Source organism: Mus caroli, chromosome 3 (assembly GCF_900094665.2).
Source record: "Mus caroli chromosome 3, CAROLI_EIJ_v1.1, whole genome shotgun sequence".
Classification (NCBI taxonomy): domain Eukaryota; kingdom Metazoa; phylum Chordata; class Mammalia; order Rodentia; family Muridae; genus Mus; species Mus caroli.
The window spans coordinates 32,168,742-32,189,901 of record NC_034572.1 but is presented as its reverse complement, the minus strand read 5'-3'; the positions used below and the strand labels follow the sequence as shown (position 1 = coordinate 32,189,901).

Sequence of the window (21,160 nt, the reverse complement as noted above, 5' to 3'; positions counted from 1 at the left end):
GAGAAGGTCAATCCTGTAGGAGGACCAGCAGTCTCAATTAATCTGGACCCCTGAGTTCTCTTAAACACTGGCCCACCAAACAGACAGCATATACACACCAGCTGATATGAGGCCCCCAACACACATACAATAGAGGACTTTCTGGGTCTGTGTTCATTCAGAGATGATGCACCTAACTCTCAAGAGACTGGAGGCCACAAGGAGTTTAGAGGTCAGGTGGGCTGGGGGCTGGGGGCGTCTACGTGGAGACGGGGGTGGGGGTGGGGTGAGGAGGAGGTGTGGGATGTGGAGTAGTTGGAGGGTGGATGGTGGTGGGAAATGGAATATGGAGTGTAAAGAATAAATTAATTTAAAATAAATACATAAATAAATAACATTTTTAAAAAACAAATGCAGAAGTCTGCTTTCCCAGATATTCTGAAAGAGGTGCTAAATGTTCTCAGCAAACATTACCCCAATGTGCTGAGAACGCTAGAGGTAATTTGCCCCACATGCAACTGCACACTATACCTGAGTGCCAGGCCCTTCCACACCATTCCTGGCAAACATGCCTCTTAATTCACAGAGAATTGTGGTTCCTGGAGCCCTTTCTCATGGACTCATCCACCATGAAGGCTCACATCAGCATACAATCTGATAACTCCGTATTCAAAGCAATGCAGTTCACAAATCGTCTCTCAGTGGCAGCTAGGTGAGTTAGTGAGAACACAGTTTTCCCACATCTCTGACCTCTCCTCTCAACATCTTTTCGACTATGGAGGACCATGAGAGCCTGATAAGATGCTGTACCTGTTTTCAAGACCTGGAGGCCACCTGAGGTATACCCCCTCAACCTGGGAGAAGATGCAGCCTCTGGTGCAGGCCACCTTCACCACTCAACTTTCTAAAGCGTCTGTTCTCTGGCCTCGTTGGAGAGCCTGTGCTTCACTGTCAGCCAGGGTGTGTTAGGCTCCTTCCAGAAAAACAGACTGCTCAGGGAACACCCGTCCCCTTGTGGAGGTGGCACACAGGCCCAGGTTCTCCAGAACTCTGATACACAAAAGCTCTCCAGTTCTACATCATTAAACATGGCCAAAAGTAACTGAGGTCTGGAAAATATTCAAAGTAGGTGTAACCAAATAGATATGCCAACTGTTTTTCCTTTAAATCGGATGAACAAATGGAGAGAACAGCTACCCTGGGTAATACACCCACCTGCAGTGCCTTCCAAGAAAAATTAGTTGAATTACAAGGCATATACATAAATAACTAAAGAAATGTCTTGCATAGAAATATTAGATAGTTTGCTGTTGAAATTGGGTGGAAAGTCTAGCAAAAACAACAACAACAAAACAAAAAACCAACCCTAATTTGGATTTGAAATAACAACCTAAAGTCTATATGGGGCCCTGGGTTCAATCCTCAGTAAGATAAGCAAGAAAACTTCAGTTCCCTGTGAACCCATTCAAACTGTAGTGATCCCGTCAAACTGCCGTGCTCCCAGTCAAACTGTAGTGCTCCTAACCAAACTACAGTGCTCCCACAAAACTACAGTGCTCCCCCCAAACTACAGTGCTCCCACCAAACTACAGTGCTCCCACCAAACTACAGTGCTCTCAACCAAACTGTAGTGCTCCCAAGGTTGCTATCAGAAGGTTCTGCAGATCCTTTTCCTACTGAAAAGTTTCTTATTCTCGTATCCATTCTCTCCTCACCTTCTCCTATCCGTTCTCTCCTCGCCTTCTCATCCTTCTAAAGGTATCCAGGGGCTGCCCCATGCCCAACAGAATCCTTGATATTCCAAGTAGAAACCAGTCTTCTGAAAAGCCAGAGGGCTGGACTTTTGACCCTGATTTCTCATCCGTAGGAAAGAGTATTTCTTATCACACTGCAGGAGAAGGCCTGACACACCCAGCATTCAAGGATGAACTATTAAAGGGAAAGCGGCTGGGGTAGACTTCTAGGGGAGGTGTCTGAAGGTTTCTGATTGGTGGAGTGCTTCCACTCAAGAAAGAGCCAATTCCTCCACCAGCTTCTTTTCCTGTTGCTGTGATAAAGTAAAAAGCTACTTAGGCTGTTTTTGGCTCACAGTTCCAGGTTATAGTTCATTATGGCAGCAGAGCCTCAGTGGTAGGAGCTTGAAGCAGCTGGCCACACAGAATCCACACATGGAAGTAAAGAGCAAGGAGCTCATGCCTGCTAGTGCTCAGGTCTTCCTCTCCATTTTACACAGTACAGGATCCCTGCCCAGGGGGTCCTGCCCAGGGGATCCCCACCCACAACTAAGATGGGTCTTCTTGCATCTACTAGCGATCAAGACAGTTCCTCACAGACATTCTCAGAGGCTAATTTCATCTATACAGTTCTTCACAGCTGTGCTAGAGGCCTGCCCTCCTAGGCATCGAGTTATAAACTACTACCAACCACCACAGCCAGACCTGACCTAGGGAAAGAAGAGTTTCCATATAGGGGGAAATAGAGGGTGGAGAAAGAAGAGGGAGAAGAACAAAAGGCCACTCTGACGTCTATCATCTGTCACATCCTTGGAGCCAGGGCAGGACAGAACTGGAGCCTTGGCAGCTCTTCCTTGAGCAGCTCTTTTCCCTCAGGCCACACCCCCATGCCTTCCCCTGCCACGATAAACTATACTTTCAAACTAGGAGCCAAAATAAGCCCCTCCTCCATGGAAGTGCTTGTCACAGTGGTAAGAAAAGTAACCCACATAAAAATTGGGGTCCTAGCCAGATGTGATGGAGCACATGAAGCCCTAGCTCCTAGGAGACAGATGCAGAAGTACTGTTGAATATTCAAGGGCAGTTTGGGTGACCTAGCAAGTCAGTGAGGTTCAGGCAAGCCAGGGGATGTATAGCAAGACCCTGTACCATTGTGAGAGAGAGAGAGAGAGAGAGAGAGAGAGAGAGAGAGAGAGAGAGAGAGAGAGAGAGAAAGGAAAAAGAAAGGAAAGGAAGGGAAAGGGAAAGGAAAAGGAAAAGGAAATGGAAAAGGAAAAGGAAAAAGAAAGAGAAAAGAAGAAAAGTGGTGCCCTCACTGTGCTAAACCCAGCCGGGTAGTTCACGGGCTTCTGAAACTAGCTGTGGGGATAATATGGCAGTGTCTGAGGCTATAGATTAGAGAAGCCTCAGGGTTCCGAAAGCAAGACTTCAGGGGCCATTCAGATGAGGGTGGGGGAAGCCAGCATGCTCAATGGATATCATAAGCCAGGTTTGTGAGCTTTCAGAGGAGAGCAAGGGCTCTGCTGGAAATTAGGGGCCTTTATGTTACATTCTGGCAAAATATCTTGCTACCTTATGCCCACATCCTACACTTGATCTTAGCCAAAAGGCCGAGAAGCAATTTACACCCACATTCTAACAAAAGGTCTGAGGCTGAATTCAAAAAATGATAGGCTAAATTGTTCAGAGAAGGTAGTTCTGCAGCAGTGTGGTATCTAGCCTGTGGAATGGTTATTACTCAATGCTTTTAACCAGGTTTATGGTGAGAGAGGACATACAGGCAATACATGCAGTTTGGCACAAGAGGAGGGTGGCTGGAATTACAGCAGGGGATAAAGAACTGAGGATAAAGCAGTGGCGGCCACTAGAGGGATTAATGCAAGGGATACTGTACGGTCAACACAGAGATAAAGTACATAAGACTATACCCATCAAGAGCTAGTGCTGCTGTAGAGGTTCCCTCTCAACAAGCCAACAAGGCACACAAAGGCTACCACAGCTATAGTGAGGGTGTTCACGCTACAGAGCCAGCAGCAGAACTTCACCACATGGTACTAGTTTTTGCAGATGTGCAAAATGCAAGAATTCTAAGATCATAGAGACTTAAAGTTCCCAGAAGCCACAGAGAACAGGCTGCACTAGATTCCCTATCAAGTGGCCCCAAGAGGCCACTGTGTAAAGCTGTTCATTCGAAGCCTGATTGTAGTGGAGAGTCTAGGATGCAATAGATGCCAAGCATGTGGGCCACCCTCCAAGGAGAGGTGTAGGTACTAAGTATAGCCAAGAGAAAGGACATATGCTTTGGGCATCAGAACAGGACAGGTGGGTCCACCCATGCCTGTTACAGTCCTGGATGCCAGACAGGGATCTCTCTGCTGGATTCTATCTTCCTGGATAGATCAGTCTTTCCTTGCTCTGTGTATTCCTCCATTTGGGCTTTGGACCTTTAAATGATGTTGGAACTGTGGTGACATTTGCAATGTGAGATGGCTGTGAACCTCTGCGAGTCACAGATAGAATAGTATGGTTTGAATGGCAAATGTCCCACAGGTTCATGTGTTTGGATATTTAGTCTCCAGCTGGTGACACTATCGTGGGAGGTGGTGCAGCCTTAGGAGATAAAGCATTTTTAGAAAATGTGGGTTGCTGGGTGCGTGAGGGTACCTTATGGGTTATAGCAATGATTTAGACCTAACCATGGTTTCCCAATCAGCCTCCAAGTAAGCAAATGGCTTCACTTTCCTTTTTTTTTTAAACAATTTTTTATTAATTTTCTTCATTTACATTTCAAGTGCTATCCCGAAAGTCCCTCATACACTGCGCCCCCCCCCCATTCCCCTGCTCTCCAACCCACTCCCGCTTCCTGGAACACATTTCTTTTTTTTTGTTTTTTAAATTAGGTACTTTCTTCATTTACACTTCCAATGCTATCCCAAAAGTCCCCCATATCCTCCCCCCACACTCCCCTACCCACCCACTCCCACTTCTTGGCCCTGGCGTCAGCCTCCAAACACTGACACCATTGCATACACTAGCAAGATTTTGCTGAAAGGACCCTGATATAGCTGTCTCTTGTGAGGCTATGTCGGGGCCTAGCAAACACAGAAGTGGATACTCACAGTCAGCTATTGGATGGATCACAGGGCCCCCAATGGAGGAGCTAGAGAAAGTATCCAAGGAGCTAAAGAGATCTGCAACCCTGTAGGTGGAACAACATTATGAACTAACCAGTACCCCGGAGCTCTTGACTCTAGCTGCATATGTATCAAAAGATGGCCTAGTCAGCCATCAGTGGAAAGAGAGGCCCATTGGTCTTGCAAACTTTATATGGCTTCACTTTCTTGTTGCCCAAGCCACAAGCCACTCGCTTCACAAGGCTTCCTCTCTATGGTGGGCTGTACTTCCCCAGAGAGACAGCCTTCAGGTGGCTTCCTCCCTCAGGTGGCTGCATATCAGGAATTTTGTCACAGTGACAAATAGGCAACCCCACCCATGCATGCACAGGGCCTGGTGTTCAATCCCTGGTATAACAATAATAAAGATAAATCAGTATCGACATTTTATCCTTTATATCATTTAGAGTGAATATGTGCTTCCAATGTATTACATGACATTAGATCATTAATAAACGTATTTAGAAAATAAGAGGTCAGCCTAGAGACAGAAATTTTGTCCATGGACTAAAAGGCAGACGAGCAAATACCATGAGCATATTATACCAGATTTAACAATGGGAACAGCAGGAACACCATGATCTAGAAGTCAAAATAAGCCAGGTAATGGTGGTGCACACCTTTAATTCCTGTACTCGGTAGGCAGAGGCAGGCAGAGGTAGGCAGAGGCAGACAGAGGCAGGAAGACAGGCAGGTCTCTGTGAGTTCCAGGTCTACAAAGTGAGTTCCATGACAGCCAAGGCTACATAGGGAAATCATGTCCAAAATAAATAAACAGATAAGCAAATAAATGTCAAAATAAAAATAGAAATAAAGCCTTGGCCTAAGCAAGAAACAAACTGGGGGAGGGGCAGATGGCTTCCTTTAGCTTTACGCATAGCATAGCCCCCATCCAAAGAGAAATGTTGTAACTTCAAAGGCCTAGGATGTATACCCAGGTACCCACCCCTACAAACTCAGATAACATGGGAGAAAAACGGACAAACTTCTCTTCAACAGAGAAAACAAACTATCTTTGCTTCTGGAAGATGTTTACATGACTCATGCCATGTTCTCTTCATTGTGTGGCCACTTGGACCTTGAGGATAGCAGCTTTCCTCTGCCAGCCCCTGAGCCTTGGTTCTTAATTTTCATGCTTGTAATGTGGATGCATTGTTCAGTACGTCAAGCAAAATCAGAACTTGGATCTCACTGCCACAAAACCAGTTTCTGGTCACATTTCTGTCATGTGGAACTCTGCGGTGGGCCTGTCTTCTAAACAGGACGATTCTAGAATGCAGAATTCACTGCTTGTTCTCATAGACAGAGACCAGGGCTTGAAATGCCTCAAGTGAAAAACCTTTTCTTATCTGTAAAATGAAGAATGATCCTTGATCCATAAGCTTGTAGTTGAGATTTAAACAATTCTGTTTCTAAAGAGGAAAAGAACATGTCCTCAAAATTGTCATTCATTCATTCATTCATTCATTGGTTCAATACTGAGTAAATGTATGGTCCTTGGATACAGCGGTGAAAGCTGACCACCTAGCCCTCCTCCCTGTAGGGCGGAGGAAATCTGCCTCTCAGTGTAGGAATCCATTATCTGAATGAGGTCAGACAGATCCATGAATTCATCATGGCGTTTGTATCAACCCTTCAGAAATCAATACGGGCCGCACTTTTCTGCCCTTTGACAGCTAAGGGTATCTCTGCAGCTGCTTTTAATTCCAGCAACTTCTGTAGCTCATTTCTTCACATACTAGCAAACACAACCACAGCCTTTCAAATCACTCTTGAATTATATTCCAGTTCTGTGATTCTGGGTTTTGAATAACTGATATAAAATGAATAAGAAATAAGGCTAAGAGTCCTTACATAAAGAGGAAAGGTTAAATGAGACTTAGACAAAGGATCTTAAAATATCTATTTCTGCCAGGCGTGGTGGCGCATGCCTTTAATCCCAGCACTTGGGAGGCAGAGGCAGGCGGATTTCTGAGTTCGAGGCCAGCCTGGTCTACAAAGTGAGTTCCAGGACAGCCAGGGCTACACAGAGAAACTCTGTCTCGAAAATAAATAAATAAATAATATCTATTTCTGTTAAGCTGGAAAACAACAGAAAAATACAACAGTAAAATGCAAGAACATACCATCCCAGATCCAGAACATCCAAAACCAAAGCCTTTCCTCGTACGTCTCCACCAGCCAGTTAGTAAATAATAGTTTCCCCAACATACATACGTTCATGCTATGCAACACCCATGTGCAGCCTATGCACACACAAACATGCACATGTCACCTTTAAATGAGACCAAGGTTAAAAGTAGCTATAAGAAAAATTTCAACCTTCATTAAAATACAATAGAAAAATAAAAAAGGAAGAAGACACACACATACCAGGTATTGTTTTAAAGATACTATATATTCCGGATGATGGTAGTGCACACCTTTAATCCCAGCATTTGGGAGGCAGAGACAGGCAGATCTCTGAATTCAAGGCCAGCCCTGGTCTACAGAGTGAATCCCATGACAGGAAGAGATACCTTGTCTCAAAAAAAAAAAAACAAAAACAAAAAAACAAAAACAAAAAACAAAAAACTACCTCCCAAAAGATACTATATTAAATACATAATACGTATATATAGTAGAAAAATATATTTCTAATTCAATACAAAGTCTGCTCATCAGGTAGTATGTCCCCCAAAGTAATTTTTGTTTTCCAGCAATCTTAATAAGTGTGCGATTTGTCTTCACATACCCCATCACTGTCCCTTGAAAAGGAACCTTTAAATGGAGGCACCGCTCCACTGTTTCATGCACTTCCGGTTCCTGTTTGTATAATGACCATTACAAAACCTATGAATTGTTTCCTGTTTATAAAATGATTCAATCTAGAGAGGAGGCAGAGGAGACAGTTATTCAGGGATGGTTATTCAGCCCTCTCTCCTCCACCCTCCCCTGCAGACATCCCATTACAAAGAGCCTGACTCACTCTGTCACACAGCCTCGGTCCTTCTAAGAGTTTTGCGGATTGTTATGATGAATACTGGCTTGTAAATCTGAGTGAAGCTCTCTGCGCCATTTCCTCACAGCCAAAACGGACATCAACAAGGGTGCCAGGCAGCCCTCAGTCCTCCTTTATGAAGTGATCTGTGGTTTGCCACTTGGAACAAGAGCGGCTTAGTCATTAAGGTGCCCGAGTCAAGTATGCACCGCTTCCCCCAACCCCAGTCTGCGTTCCTCAGTGAGATGATGGTGAAGCATTCTGGCACCTGGCACAGAGATCTGCTGGCTTCCTCTGTGAGAGGCCAGGAAGCAGTTCTGGAGCTGAGCGTCAAGATCAAATAGAAGCAGTGAGTCTCTCCTCCAGAGCTGGGGAGAAAGCTAGGGAGAAAGGCTTCCATGGGAGCATTGCTTGCTCGGGCTAGTGAGAAAGGTGCCTGAACAGAAGAACTGCGGGGCTACCATGGCAACTCACACTGCACATCCCTCACATGCCATCGTGCTTACTAACATCGCAGTCCTTAGACACAGTCCTGTGGCAGAATGCTCACCTAGCTCAAAGTAAAAAGAGAGAGAGAGAGAGAGAGAGAGAGAGAGAGAGAGAGAGAGAGAGAGAGAGATGGAAAGGGGGAAGGCTAGAAAAAAAGGAGGGAAGAATGGCGGGAAGGAACAGAGAGGGAGGGAAGCTGGCTGGTTGAACCCCCATTACACCTCACACAGACCCCAAATTCAGAAACGGAGGCACGGGGAGCCTCAAAGGAGCAAGCAGCTCAACCCCAGTCTCTCAACACACAAGAAACTGTGGAGCTGTTTAAGAAACCCAGAGTGTCTAGACTACTTCAGTGTTTTAAAAATCCCTTCTAGGCTCAATCCAACTGGGGATGGTACTGACAACTCTGAGAACTGACTGCGTTGTGGATGGTCCACAGGAGCTGGGCGGGGAGGGAGAGGAAACAGGGGTTCCAGCTAGAATGGTCAGCCTGGCTGAAGTAAGAAAGGGGCATGGCCAGGAGGCCAGAAGGCAGGCAGAAAGTTCTGGCTAGCTTGCTCGGCGAATGGTTAACACACGAAACATTTCTGAGTGGCTACTGCGAGTGAGGGTGGATTAAGGAATTGTGACCGACTCCTTACTTCAAGGTGGTCACAGATCCAGTTCAATACACAGATGCATAAACCATCAGGTAAATAAAAGTGTTTGCCTCTACAGTAGGGCAGGAGTCAAAAACTATGGACTCTGCAAGCTCTCCTTGGGAAGACAGAGAAGGGGTCAGAGGGAGCTGCTGAGGTAGGTTATGTTGGATTTTCTCAGAGAACAGTAAGAATGGGAGGAGGGTGCCAGAGGGAAATTGAGGAGACAGAGTAATTGGAAAACTGAAACTAGATTAGGAGAGTCCAACTGTGGAAAGAGAGGTGGATCTACCACGGCAGAGGCACCGAGGCATCGAGCACGGCAGTCTTGGGGATTTCGACAATCGGCAGAGACAGAGACAGAAGATGCTGATGGTCGTGGGATGATTAGGTTACACTGACAGAAGGAGTCTCCGTGACAGATTGTCCAGATCAGATGGGTCTGGAGGCGAGTCTGTGAGGATTACCTTGGTTATGTTAACTGATGTGAGAGGATGGAACCTAAAAATGGAGGGCCGCCATCCTTTAGGTCTAGCTCCCAGACTGTAGCACTGTCAGGAAAGTGAGCTGAGCTTCACCTCTCTGTGCTCAACTGTGGCTGCAATGTGATTACACTTTAAGGTCCTGCCGCCTTTATCTCCCTGCTAACCTGTAATTGTGTGATTTTCTCCTTGAGTTGCTTTCTGTTGGGTATTTTGACACAGCCACATTTGAGAACATCAACAGGTGTAGTTAATAATTCGGGAAAGCAGCAGAAGGAACCAAGAGGAGGGCAAATAAGACCCTGAAGACTGGGAGACAGAACCAAGTGTGGACGTGCACACATACTTAATGAGGAAAGGGAAAGGCAGCTGGTCTCAGTCTCTGGCCTCTAGAAAAGCAGCTTAACAGACATGGAAACTCGGTAGGAGAAGGACCCATCCTGAGCTAGTGACTTGCTATGCTGAGGCATGGTGGGCGCCTGTCCTTAGAACAGTGGAAACACAGGGGCAGGGGATTGCAAGAGACTAAAAGGGACCTGCTCAAGAAATTCTAGAACTTACACAGAGAGGAGAGAGAGAGAGAGAGAGAGAGAGAGAGAGAGTGAGAGAGAGAGAGAGAGTGAGAGAGAGAGAGAGAGAGAGAGAGAGAGAGAGATTCAAAACCGAGAGGCAGGGAACAGCAAAGCAAAAGACCAGACACAAGAAGCATGCAGGAAATCAGCTGGGCAGGGGACGGGAACTCTCTTAATGTAGATGATTGAAACCCAAGGACTCCAAGAAGCCAGGCAACAGTGCCACGTGTCATGGGAAGGTGGCAAGCTGGGAAAGCTGGTGGCAAGCTGGGAAAGGCACTGGAGGATGAAATGCACTGGAGGATGGTTTCTCAGTGGTTGGCACAGAACCCTGAGGCCAAGGCGAGGTTGAAAGGATTTTATAAAATGGAAAGCAGGTGGAATGAATCAAAGGAGACAATGGGCCTCGGGGTTTGAACCACTGAGAAAGCATCAATAGCTCTCAGAACTGGAGGAAAAATGAATCCCACAGCTCATTATTAAATAATAATCCTAAATGCTGCAGGCCATAGTGGCTCACAACAGTAATCCCAGCACTTGGGGTTGAGACAGGGGGATCGATCACCAAGGGTTCCAGACTAGTTTGTGCTTCAAAGGAAGAGCTCTTGCTATCCTTACAGAGGCCACAGGTCAGGCCCAGCATATCTGTAATTCCAGCTCCTGGGTACCCAACTCCCTCTTCTGGCCTCAGTATGCATGCACAGTTACAACATACATACATACACGCACACACACTCACACACACACCATGCAGTGACAAGACAGACACACATGTATGTAAGTTTTTCAAATCTAAAGCAAAAGTGATAAATGCTCTTAAAGAAATCAGAACTGCTGATCAAATTAAGCTGTACTGTTCATTTAAACTGAGAAGCAATCATCTTTTTATTGATTACCCTTAAAAAGAAAAAAGCCTCCAAGGTATACTAAATTTCCCAAATACAACACTGCGAGATAAAATTATCTTGAATGAAGTCTGAGCAAGTGTCTGCACACACTGCAGCCTACAAGCCTCAGCTGAGCAGGTGTCCGTGGGGAACGCTCCGCCATCCCCAAACACTCAGGGTGTACTGAGTTAACTCATCTCACAGAGAGGTCCGGGATCCTCCCAGGAGTCCCAGCATCTTCTCAACAGTAAACTCACAGAACCCGGTCAGATCATTACTCCTTTGCACACATTTCTCTTAAGACAAATAAACCATCCTTTTCTGGGGGGATATAATTTGAATTCTTAATCATAAACTTGTATTATAAATTAATATAATTAACTATGAATTAAATAAAGGTAACTCTTTGAATGCTTCCATTGCACCTGGCATGTAACCCTGGTTTTGACCTGTTTTCCTTCATCTCCTTAATCTCCAAAATACTCTGAAAACCTGGGAACTTTTACTGAGGAATTCTACTGATGATCCAAGAGAGAGGTCAACTGAGGTCAATAACACTTTGAAAAGGGACACGTGCGCACACGAGGCACACGCACATACACATGCGCACACACACACACATGCGCACACACACACACACACACACACACACACACGCACACACACACTCCAGGTTGCTATGATTGAGTGAGCAAGCAGCAAGGCTACACCGGGTAAATCACCTTGAGTAGGAAGCGACGCAGAGGTCTGTCTACTAGGAAGAGACAGAAGTTAAACACTGAATACTGGCTCACTGTTCCTGCATTTCTTCAGACTAAAAATAATCAGACAGAGGTTAAGGGCAGTCCACTCCGGCTTCTAAGAGCCACTGTCTGTGACTCAGAAGGGACCTCACAACCTGCTCGCAGCCTCTCCTATGTTCCAGAGGCACACAACAACACAACACAACGTAGAGGGCCCCGGGCCACAATTATTAAAAAGAACTTTGATAGGCAGATAGTTAGCTGATCTAATGGTGGGTATAAGAAGCAAACATCTCAAACCACAGTGAATTTTATCTGTCTGATGCTTGGCTAGAGTTCCATAGTATAAGAATTATTTCTAATTTGTTACAAGCATAAGTGAAACCATCTTGAATAACTTGAACACCATTTTTTGTGACTTGAAATAATGCAATGCTTCCAAGATAGGAGCCGGCCACGGGTAAGTGGATAAGCAGCTTCAATGTGAGCCAAGCCCAAACAGACTTTGATGTGCTAATGAACTAGCCCTAAACTGTGAGCCTTAGTAGCCCAATGCTAATACCCACTGGAGTTATTTAAAAAAAAAAATGGAACTTTATAGATGGCTCCCAGGATTGTACTGCTGTGCTTCTGAGACCATATTTCAAGGCCCTGTGCTGATACTTATGAGCCAGGGAACTCTGAGACTGGCCACTATGTGGCTGGCTCTGGCTTACCTATCACACATGCTCACCTGACAGCACTACTCCCTTCTCCCATACTCTTACTGATCTTCTGGGACCTCTAACAATGCCATCCTCCTGGCCTGCCACAGCTGAGGGACCTCATGGTGGCTTGGCTTTCTCCCGAATCCTTCTCACCAGGGAGGATTGACTCCCCAGTGGAAACCTGCAGCTTTTTCTGCCTGACCAACCAACAGTTCTCCACTTGGTGAGATGTCTGTTTCCATGAGATCACCATAACATTTACATAGCATATGTGACAAGCAAATCATATATTTTTGGTTGTGAGCCTAGCCTTTAATGGCTGAGCCATCTCTCCAGCCCGTGACAAGCAAATCTTGTGTGAACATCCTCATTGACAAACATATTGCAGCAGCAGTGGCCTGTGCTCTCTGCATAAATAAGATACAAACACACACACACACACACACACCCATACACACACACACACACATGGCCTAAGTGTTTAGCAATGACAAAAGGACAAGACTAGATTCTTGACATTAAAACCCAGAAAGCTCAAAAAAACAACAACAACAACAACAACAACAAGTAAACAAACAAAAACCCAACACAAAGACTTGTTTGGACAGACTATGCTAATGAAGTTAAGCTGTGTGCCCCAGATGTGCTCATTTTGTGGCCAGCCTTCTTACAGATGTGCGCTTCAGGGCAAAGAGGCCTGGGAAGACTGTTGGAAGACCAACAAAGACAGGACTTGGGAAAAGATGAGAAGACTCCCAACACGTGTAGTCACCATCCAACTGTCAGTGCAAGAGACCCTACAGGCCCCTACTAGCACGCTGAGGACAGATGGCCAGCATCACTGAACGTTCACTTGCAAGCTTGGTCATAGTTTGTTAATTGCATCTACAAGATTTTTTTTTCAAATTGAACTTTTAAATGATGTCTGTTTATATCACATGACATAAATCAGAGAATTCTCAGATTGTCATAGTGTCAAAAGTCTGGTTACATAATGGATGTTGTGTAAATCCAACAAAAGCCCTCAGGGCACATCAGGAGGGGATCTTGCCTCCTTCAGGCTGATGTCACTTGGCATTAAGCTCATCTTTTAAAGACTCCTAAGGTGTGGTAATATCTGTGACTCATGAATTGTCCTTTCATTGCAGTACAGATTACATGACTTCCAGGATTAATGAGCTGAGAGGCTGACCTCATTTGTTTACTGCACACAAACAGCATTACCGTAAATACCATGCTTATTAAGGCAAATTGGCAGGAACAACTTGCCAGATATGACCAGAGGAGGGGAGGGCCAGAGCATCTAGAACCATTAAATGAATGGCTGCATTTACACGGGGCAATGGAAAAGCTAAGGCTACGTTGCCCAGAATTCTCACAAAACAGCAAGAGTGGGCTCATGGAGCCCTCGAAGCATCTGGCCCTCACTGTCCAGAAACTGAGGAAGATTAGCCACAGGCATCCAGAGGGTACCACAACTACAGAACAGGAGAGGGCAAGGAGGCTGTAAAGGCAGGCCTGGCAGGTTGGCGGCTAAGTGGGCAAGAAGCTGGGTCAGGAGAGTGAATCAGGAGGGTAACTCAGGCCACTGGCTACTTCTCTGAGCTTCAACAAAATGAGATCTGTGAATTTCACAACCCGTGTTTTTATTTTTGGCGCCATGTGGAATGCGTCGAGTGGCAAAGAGTGCAGGAGGCAGGCTGACCTGGCTGTCATCCCCGCTCCTTGTGGGTAACCATCAACCTCTGCTGAGCTCAGGTCCCCAATCCCCCACCTGATGCCTGGAAGCAGAGAATTGTGACCAATCAGTAATCAGGAGAAGCCCAGGGTAGGTCCAGCATTTCTAATTACCTTCATTTCCCCTAACTAAGAACATCTGGAATAGATTTAATGCTAGCATGTCCACAGGCAGCCTACATCTCACACTCCTCCACATGCCATACGTGCTGCTTGGGGTAAAAATGTTCTTTCTCCTGGAACATTTCACGTGACACCCCCCCACACACCTCCCCATCCTACCTCCCTCCCACTTAAGGCTATAGAGCAGACACTCAATAAAGCAAGCGCATTTCCCGAGACATCAGAGGAAGCTTGCCAAGACCAAACTCAAGGATGCCGGAGGGAAGGTGTGTGCACAGCCCATGTGCTGGAGAAGCAGACTGTGATCTCTTGTGGCACCTTGCTTCTATCATAGCTCCCATGTCAAATAAAGATCTTGTAGGCCTTTAAGTGAAAAGGTCCAGAAAACAGGCCCCTCTGAGTGAAAAGAACTTGGGGAATAACCAGGAGGCGGGCAACACTGAGAACCTGGAAACCCCTGTGTTTGGGTGTCACCTCTGGCCTCCCTTCCAGGACACTCCATACTTGTCCTCACCTAGCTCATTTTCCTGTAGCTGAACTGTACTCCACAGCTACCCAGAACCCACTGTGTAGACCACAGTCTTCAAAGCATGCTCCCCAGAACTCCATGGCACTTGGGATTTCATTCAGTCGCTGTCTTAGTTAGGATTACTAGTGCTATGATGAAATACCATTACCAACGCAACTTGGGAGAGGAAAAGGTTTATATTTGGCTTACAGATCCTAGACCACAGTCCATTGTGGGGAGCCAAAGCAGAAACTTAAACTGGGTTGGAGACTGAAAGCAGGAGCTGATGCTGAAGCCATGGAAGGATGCTGCTAACTGGCTTGCTCCTCATGGCTTGCTCAGACTGTTTTCTTACAGAACCCAGGACCACCAGCCCAGGATGGTACCACCAACAATGGGCTGGGTCTTCCCCCATCAATCACTAATTAAGAAAATGTCCTATGTGGCTGCCTAAAACTGCAGTTCTCAACCTGTGGGTCTTGACCCCATTTATGTTATGATTTATAAAAGTAGTAAAACTACAGTTATGAAGTAGCAATGAAAATAATTTTATGGTTGGGGGTTACCACAACATGAGGAACTGTATTGAAGGGTGGCAGTGATAGGGATGCTGAGGAGCACTGGCCCACAGCCTGATCTTATGGAAGTGTTTTCTTAGATTGGCTCCCTCTGTCCTGACTCCAGCTTCTCCCAAGCTGACATTAACACCGGCCTGTACCGGCACCATGGGATTGTATCTGACTTTCAGAGCTCCCTGCACCTTGGAAGAGATCGAAACAGAAAGGACTAAATCACGGGGGATATAGTTCTGGGTCAAGTGGACCCCTTGAGGACTGAGACCACTCTTATTTCTCGGTTTGTTTGGGGAAGGGTATGGTTGAGGTGATACTGCCACTTTGTCTGCCCTTCAGCCTGCTGGACCATCAGTGGACTTCCCACATGCTAGGAAAGCATGCTGTATATAAGGGTATGTTCAAAAAAGTGATCTAGGTTGGTGCTTCGGTCAGGAAGAAGACATCCTTTAGACAACTTAGTTGTTGGCAAGGATCTTGGCGAGTTATTTTACTCCTGACTGTGACCATCTGCCTTTGCTAATGACAAAGTTAGCAAGTTTCTTAGTTCTAGAATGGTTTAGTTGGGGGCACACAGGAGGGTTCCCCACTAAATACACAGGAACGGCCCTCGTTAAACAGCAGGAGTACACCCTATTAAATAACAGGAGGTGCCCTCACTAAATATGGGAAGTGCCCTTTTAAGGTTATGATGTCTACAAATGTCTCTAACAGTTGTCAAATTACTCCATTTGAGAATCCCGCAGTTAGAGACTACAGAATTGAGGGTGGGGTGGGGTGGAGAAATGGCTCAGCAGTTAAGAGCATTTGCTTCTCTCAAAGAGGTTCAGATCTCAGCACTCACACGATGATGGCTCCCAATAATCCTAATTCTAGTTCCAGGAAATCCAGTATCCTTTTCTGACCCCCCACAGGCACTGCATGCAGGTGCTGCACAGACAGACAAGCAGGCAAAACACTCATGCACATAAAATAAAATAAAGCTGAAAAATAAATTTTAAGTAAAATTACAAACTAAGTTGTACATGGTGACAAATGACCTCTAATCCCACAACTCAGAAGGCAGGAGGCTGAGGCAGGAAAATCTTGAGTTTGAAACCAGCCTGGTTAGTAAAGATCTCTTCCCAATCTGTTGGTTGCTGTTTTGTCCTATTGACAGTGTTCTTTGCCTTACAGAAGCTTTGCAATTTTATGAGGTTCCATTTGTCAATTCTTGATCTTAGAGTATAAGATATTGGTGTTCTGTTCAGGAAACTTTCCTCTGTGCCCATGTGCACACTTTCTTCCTCACTTTCTTTTCTATTAGTTTCAGTGTATCTGGTTTTATGTGGAGGTCCTTGATCCACTTGGACTTGAGCTTTATACAAGGAGATAAGAATGGATCAATTTGCATTCCTCTACATGCTAACTGTTCTTCTTAAAATACCCATGGGAGGAGATACAAAGTGTGGAGCAGAGACTGAAGGAAAGGCCATGCAGAGACAGCCCCACCTGGGGATCCATACCATATACAGTTACCAAACCCAGACACTATTGTGGATGCCAACAAGTGCTTGCTGACAGGAGCCTGATATAACAGTCTCCTGAGAGGCTCTGCCAGTGCCTGACAAATACAGAAGTTGATGCTCTCAGCCAACCATTGGACTGAGCACAGGGTCCCCAAAGGAGGAGCTAGAGAAAGGACTCAAGGAGCTGAAGGGGTTTGCAGCCCCATAGGAGGAACAACAATATGAACCAACCAATACCCCCAGAGCTCTCAGGGACTAAACCACCAACCAACGAGTACACATGGAGGGACCCATGGCTCCAGTCGCATATGTAGCAGAGGATGGCCTTATTGGACATCAATGGGAAGAGAGGCCCTTGGTCCTGGTGAAGGCTCCATGCCCCAGTATAGGGGAATGCTAAGGTGATGAGGTAGGAGTAGGTGGGTGGGTGGGAGAGCACCCTCATAGAAACAGGGAGAGGGGGGTGGGACAGGGGCTTTTCAGAGGGGGAACCTGAAAAGGGGATAACATTTGAAATGTAAATAAAGAAAATATCTAATAAAAAAAGAAAAGAAGCCAGCCTGGGTTACATAGGGAGGTCCTATCAAAAAGAAGGAGGAGCAGGAGAAGGAGGAGGGGAAGAAGAAGAGGAGGAGAGGAACAACAACAACAACAACAATTGAAACCCACACGATATTTGGGAAGATGCACAACTGTTTTTACAGGGTGGCAGTATATTATGCAGTTCAGAATTATCCCCCACTCAGCTCTGGCTTATTATAAGGCAAAAGGCTTCAAAGAAAATATAATTCTGCAACTAACGCGTCGTGCAAAGACAAAAGCATCAGGTAGAGTTCCAAACAGAACCTAGACTGGGAGATGCTTTTCTGCCCCTTGTCTGCCCCTAGTCAGGAAACAAGCTTTCAAACAGCGTGTGCTTCAGCAAAGAATAAAACCACTCCAGACACATATCAGCTTGCCCTAGCAGCTGAGACAACGGCAGATGAAGCTCAGAGACAAAGACACATCGTTTAACTTCTACTCTACAGTAGAATAGAAAAATGGTGCTGGCTCATAGGATAGCTTTCAAACAAGTTTTCAGTTAATAAGGTTTTCTAAATTCCAGCAGGCCCGAAACAAATTATAGACACATAATCTCTTAGTGCTCTGGACTCAGGAAACAAGAAGTAGTGACAAGATGTTTTGCAGTGAGGACACAGCAGTGATACCAGCAGTAACAACAGAAAACACCATGCCACATTTTAAAAGGAGAGGAAAGCATCCAGGTAAAGTTTTACCGTTAAAATTGTAAGTCATGAGGTAGGTATTTTCAAACCCGCTTAAACAACATACGGTGTATTGAAAATCACTCTATTTCATTAATATGTACAGTTTTTATATTTTATGTCAGTTACATTTCCTATTATGCTTTAAATATACTCAGCAAATATCAAGCTGTATGTCACATTCACAAGGCAGCTTCTTTTGTTCATGGGGCTTCTGGTCTTTATGCTTCTTACATAGTGACTAGAATTCCCTGTGCATCTTAAAGACAGAGTTGCTGGACGGAAGACCTCAGGCCCCCAGAACACTTTCTCAAAAGCAAAAAAAAAAAAAAAAAAAAAAGTCGGATCCCATCTGAACCCTTAAAAATGAATGCAGACTTTAAAGCAGATGTTTTAACTAAGCTCACTCATGCGGTCTCTATCACCTCAAATACTTAGAGACATAAAATAGCCAGCCCACTTGGGCCTTTGTAGCTAATGGCTCTTCAAGTGTGGTCCCCAGACAAGCATTTAGAATAGAAACTCAGAAATGGCGGGTGTTTCCTCCCTGCCTCAGGAGGCTGGGTCCAATCTGTGACAGCAAACGCTGCAGGTGACATCTAGGAGCCCTTAAAGTTGAGCCTACTGATTTAGGAGAGGATTGTATCCTGACCTATATCCATGACTGGGTATATTTCTATTACAAAATCCAAGCTGTAATTCTTATCTCGCCCACAAGGTACCTGCAAGGTAGGTCCCCCCACTTCAGTGCTATCAAGGGATCTGCACTTCACACTGAAACAAGGTCTGCCCTGCTTTACTAAGGAAGTCACGGGTTGGTTTGCTAGTCTCTTGTCTGTTTTGGCTCCCTTAACTTTCCTCTTTGGAGTAACTTGGAGACACTGGCTGGGTGGAGAATGTGATAGCTGTGAGAGGAAGGGCCGCATCCCTGTGGTTGGTCACCAAGTCAGAGTTGAAGGGCGGGGGTTTCAGCTGAAGAACATTTCATCCTGCCTCTGTTTCCTTGGGTGACTGCAGGATGCCAAGGAGCTCCAGAGCCCTGGTTGAGACACGCCTACCCCCAACCCCCAAGAGCCGCGGGTCCCTTGTCTCAAGCATCCTGGCATCCAGGCTGCAACAGGTGGCCTCTGAGAGACCAGCCCACCTGGAGTTGCGGCAGGGGCGGGAGTGGGGTTGGGTGGGGAGAGGTGCAGTGCGGGGACCCTATTCCTGAGGAGGACACCAGAATGAAGCTGCTTTCCTGTACCCCTGGGTCCACGGTGCCTAGGGGCCGCGTCTTAGTGTCCCAAGTCCCCGGGGGCGAGGGAGCAGTGTGGTCTAGACCATGCACGCGGGTGGGAAGTGGCAACTCACCGTGTGGGTCGCTCTTCTCGCGGACGCCATCCACGTGGCCGTCGGGATGGATGCGTAGGAAGAAGCCGCCGTTCTTGCAGTAGAGCCGCTTGGGGTCCTTGAAGTGGCCCGGTGGGAAGGCGGCGCCGCCGTCCTCCGGCAGTGCGGGAAGCGAGGTGATGCCGCTGGCAGCCATTGCCCTTCCGCGGCCCCGGGACCCCGCTGTGGCAGCTCTTGGGGCTCCCCGGCCCCGACCCCGGCCTCGGCCCCCCAGCGCGGCTCGCCCGCGGGCTGCCAGCCTCCCGGTCCGTGTCCCGCCGGGCTCCCAGCCCAGTGCAGCCGGACTCTTCCTGAAGCCGAGAGAGCCCCTTGAGTGTACAGCGGCCCGGGGCCGCGTCACCCCGCGTCCCCGCCTGCACCCCGGCCCCGTGCGCCCCCGCCCCGCGCGCCGCCTCCTCCCCACGCCCGGCGCCTCCAAGTTGCAAAGAATCTGTCCCGCTCGACAGAGCTTTCTCCAGGAGACTGCGGTGACGCAGCTCCTAAAGTTTAAATGCAAGTTTCTAACTTTCTCCGCTCCTGCCTTTTAACGCAGCGATGAGCCTTCCATTCAAAGCAGCAGAAGGGTCTAAACTGGGGAGGGATCGAGCCAGGCTTTGGAAATCTCCAGTCCCGTAGAGTACAAGCTGTGTAAGGATAGGGTGCAGGAGACAGAGGCCTAGAATGGGGTGCCTGGGTTTCCTTTCTGGGCATCCAGCCCGAGACAGCGTGGGAAGATGAAAACCGCTTGAGTCCTCAACACGTAAGAGCCCAGAACTGGCGCTTGCCCTGCCTCAGTTGTTAGAAGAACCGAGTCTCACAAAATTGCAGTTGGCAATTTTCAGTAGACCCCGATAGGCTTGACCCCAATAGATTGTCTGCACCTCTGCCCTGAAACTAGATAGCTTTTCTCCCCTACCTGTGGGGGAGCACCTCTACAGTGAGGGTGTTTGCCAAACTACCATTTGGAAAACCTACACACATCAAGGCTCTGCGGCAGAAAGGGTGAAGGCCAGGAGGGTGAGCAAGAGAACTGCTCTGAAGAGTCACACACCACGCGGAGTACCTCACTGAGGGGAAATGCAGATTTAGGGAAGCTTCTAGAAGTGTCACTATGACCTTAGCTGGAGAAGGTCATCCTGAAGGGCATCTACTTATCGTCTTCAGTCTTCTCGGAGGTCTTCACTCAAGTGTGTGGTGGGCGTTAGCAAATTCTCCAAAGCTGGACGACCAAGCCTTTTCTCCGTTGTGTACCAAGCAGAGGAGTGTGTGTGTTGTGTGCATATTCGTTTTCCTCTTGCCTCCTGCTAGGTTCACAGCCAAAGTCTTTACAACATGAGACAAATTAACATGAAAAGATACTAACTTACTTAATGTAAACCTGGAATCCTTGAAAGGAAAGAAAGACCTAAAAGCTACACACAGACCTGTGTATTTTCAGTCAAGTTGGAAGAAGTTGTGTTTAACTGTAGGGAATGGTGATTGAAGAGGGTGCCAGCTAATGGGCAGAAACTGGTGTGAGGAACTTAGTAAGTCTTGGCTGTTCTGATTCTGTGTCTCTGTCTTCAGAGATGGGGACTCCCTGACCTGTAAGTATATGGTGGACACTTCTCAAATGTGGGCTTTGTATCCTCAGTAAGAGAAGACTGAGGGGTATGAGAGCAACGGTCCTGCCTCCCCACCTCTCTCCCTCACC

General features: G+C 46.7%; 1 protein-coding gene across 1 annotated transcript in view; it reads right to left on the bottom strand.

The window, feature by feature from the left end:
- Fgf2 (fibroblast growth factor 2) overlaps window positions 1-19,818 on the bottom strand; it is a 52,263-nt gene extending 32,445 nt beyond the window's left edge. Inside the window, exon 1 of the mRNA XM_021158769.2 lies at window positions 19,450-19,818. Coding sequence (XP_021014428.1) covers window positions 19,450-19,624 — 175 coding nt within the window. The 5' untranslated portion in view covers window positions 19,625-19,818. The remainder of the gene's footprint in view (window positions 1-19,449) is intronic.
- Window positions 19,819-21,160: the final 1,342 nt, after the last annotated feature.